Genomic DNA, 2,576 nt, shown 5'->3' on the forward strand with positions numbered 1-2,576 from the left:
CTGCAGAGCCTCGACGCGGTAGGGTCGGAACAGGGACCAGCCTTGGGGATGGAGGGACACGGGAACCTGCTGTGGGGATGGAGGGATGCAAGGACCCAGCTATAGGGATGGAAGGACACAAGATTCAGCTGTGGGGTAGAGGGATGCAAGGACCCAGCTATAGGGATGGAAGGACACAAGATTCAGCTGTGGGGTGGAGGGATACAGGATCAGCTGTAGGGTTTGGAAAGGCTTGAGGAGCAGCTCTACGGATGCAGGGCCCAGCTGTGGGGATGGAGGAACACAGGAATCTGTAGGAATGGAGGGATAAAGAGACCACCTATGTGGCTGTAGAGGCATGGGGAGGAAATAAAAGAATGGAGATACACAGGACCTAGCTGTGGGGTTTTAAGGATGGAGGGATACAGGATCAGCTGTAGGGTTTGGAAAGGCTTGAGGAGCAGCTCTACGGATGCAGGGCCCAGCTGTGGGGATGGAGGAACACAGGAATCTGTAGGAATGGAGGGATAAAGAGACCACCTATGTGGCTGTAGAGGCATGGGGAGGAAATAAAAGAATGGAGATACACAGGACCTAGCTGTGGGGTTTTAAGGATGCAGAGACCAGATATGCAGAGATTGAGGGATACAGAACAGCCATGGGGATGGGAGGATACAGAACAGCCATGGGGATGGAGGGATACAGAACAGCCATAGGGATGGGGGGATACAGAACAGCCATGGGGATGGAGGGATGCAGAACAGCTATGGGGATGGAGGGATGCAGAACAGCTATGGGGATAGAGGGCCACCAGAGCCTGCCCTGAGCAGGGGTGAGGTGGGGTCGCGGATGGGGTCAGGGCTGACGCTGCTCTCCCAGCTCCTGGAGATGAAGTCGACCGACCGCAAGCAGACGCTGCTGCATTACCTGGTGCGGGTGATCACAGAGAAGTACCCGGGGCTGACCGGCTTCCACACCGAGCTGCACTTCCTCGACAAGGCGGGCACAGGTAGCACCCGTGGGCACCGGGCCGGGGTTATAGCCTCAGCACAGGGGGCCCCCGAGCCCGCATGACCCCAGCTCTGCTGCCCTCCCTGCAGTGTCCCTGGACAGCGTGCTGCAGGACGTGCGGGGCCTGCAGCAGGGCATGGAGCTCACCCGCAAGGAGTTCATGCGGCAGGATGACAGCCCCGTGCTCAAGGACTTCCTCAAGGTCAACTCAGAGGTGATGGAGAAGCTACAGGCTGACAGCAAAACTGCCAAGGTGGGTGCTAGGGGTAGTGCAGGGCTGTGGGGCAGGACTGGGCCCCCTATTTCTACATGGGGACATCCAGGGTGCTCCCACCCCTGCCCCAGTAGGAGAAGCAGGAGCTGGGGGGGATGCAGAAGGGGATGGTGAGGTGGGAGATGTTGGAAGGAGAAGATGGGCAATGGGGCACCACTGCCCAGCCCCAGCCCCCTGGATCAAGGTGTCTCTGCCCACAGGAGGCATATGAGTCGGCGGTGGAGTATTTTGGGGAGAACCCCAAGACCAGTCCCCCCACTACCTTCTTCCCCATGTTCATGCGGTTCATCAAAGCCTACAAGGTAGGAGGGGATGGGGGTTGCCCCGTTTCTGGGCTTGGGAGGGGTTTGACCCTACTTGGTGGGGTTCACTGATGCCCTTTGGGGCAATTGGAGATGCTGGAGCTGGGGTGGGACCTGCCGGGGACTGTGAGGGGACTGGGGGGGCTGCGGATCTGCAGCAGGACCCCCCATCTCAGCACATCTTCCCTGTGCCTCTCCCAAGAAAGCAGAGCAGGACATCGAGCTGTGGAAGAAACAAGAGGCCGCAGCCAAAGAGGCAGAATCCGGCTCCCCTGGCAGTGAGAACCAGCCTGAGGTGAGTGTCCCCCATGTCTCTGTCCTGGTGGGGCACTGGGCTCCAGCCCCACGCAGGCTGTGGGGTGGGGAAGGGCCAAGCAGGTCCTGCGGAGGGAGAGGAGGGTAGGGAGGGAAGATGAAGGCGCCCCATCCCCTTTGGGGTGCAGTGGGGGCCACGCTGTTCACCCCGCGCTGTCCCCACTGCAGCTGCCCATCCAGAAAGCCAAGCGGCAGCAGATGGACATGATCGCGGAGCTGAAGAGGAAGCAGATGGTGAAGGAGCCACTTATCTACGAAGGAAAAGATGGGGCCATTGAGGATATTATTTCAGGTGAGAGATGATTTCAGGTAGTGGCTGGACGTTCACCCCCTGCAGCAGGGACACCCTTGGTGATGGGGGGCTGAAGGGGCCTGTCAGAGCCAGGAGCTGCAGGGCCATTGAGCCCCATTGTGGGACCAAACCCGCCTGTAGAACCTTCCCATCGCACGCGGTGCAAGTACTCCCTGCCCTGTCTCATAGCTCTTCCTCCTCTTCTGCTTCCTCCTCCTCCCTCCTCCTCCTCCTCGCTGTCTCTCTGGATGCTTCTGCTCAGCTCTGAAAACTGTTCCTTTCACAGCCCGGACGGGCAAACGCTCGTCCCGGCTCTTCTGCGACGTGAGCTTCAATGAGGAGAGTCCTCTGTAGGTAACGTGGGGCAGCCGGGCTCGGCGCAGGGGCATGACAGGGGCTGTCA

At 59.7% G+C, this 2,576-nt stretch overlaps 1 protein-coding gene across 1 annotated transcript in view; it reads left to right on the plus strand.

Moving 5' to 3' along the window:
* The window catches only part of LOC104410027 (formin-like protein 1), a 4,527-nt gene extending 2,000 nt beyond the window's left edge, over positions 1–2,527 (plus strand). The window contains exons 7-12 of the mRNA XM_010020082.1: positions 796–988; positions 1,080–1,243; positions 1,465–1,566; positions 1,769–1,876; positions 2,062–2,173; positions 2,436–2,527. Coding sequence (XP_010018384.1) covers positions 796–988; positions 1,080–1,243; positions 1,465–1,566; positions 1,769–1,876; positions 2,062–2,173; positions 2,436–2,527 — 771 coding nt within the window. The remainder of the gene's footprint in view (positions 1–795; positions 989–1,079; positions 1,244–1,464; positions 1,567–1,768; positions 1,877–2,061; positions 2,174–2,435) is intronic.
* The last annotated feature ends 49 nt before the right edge of the window (positions 2,528–2,576 follow it).

Source organism: Nestor notabilis, unplaced genomic scaffold (assembly GCF_000696875.1).
Source record: "Nestor notabilis isolate BGI_N333 unplaced genomic scaffold, ASM69687v1 scaffold19718, whole genome shotgun sequence".
Classification (NCBI taxonomy): Eukaryota; Metazoa; Chordata; class Aves; order Psittaciformes; family Psittacidae; genus Nestor; species Nestor notabilis.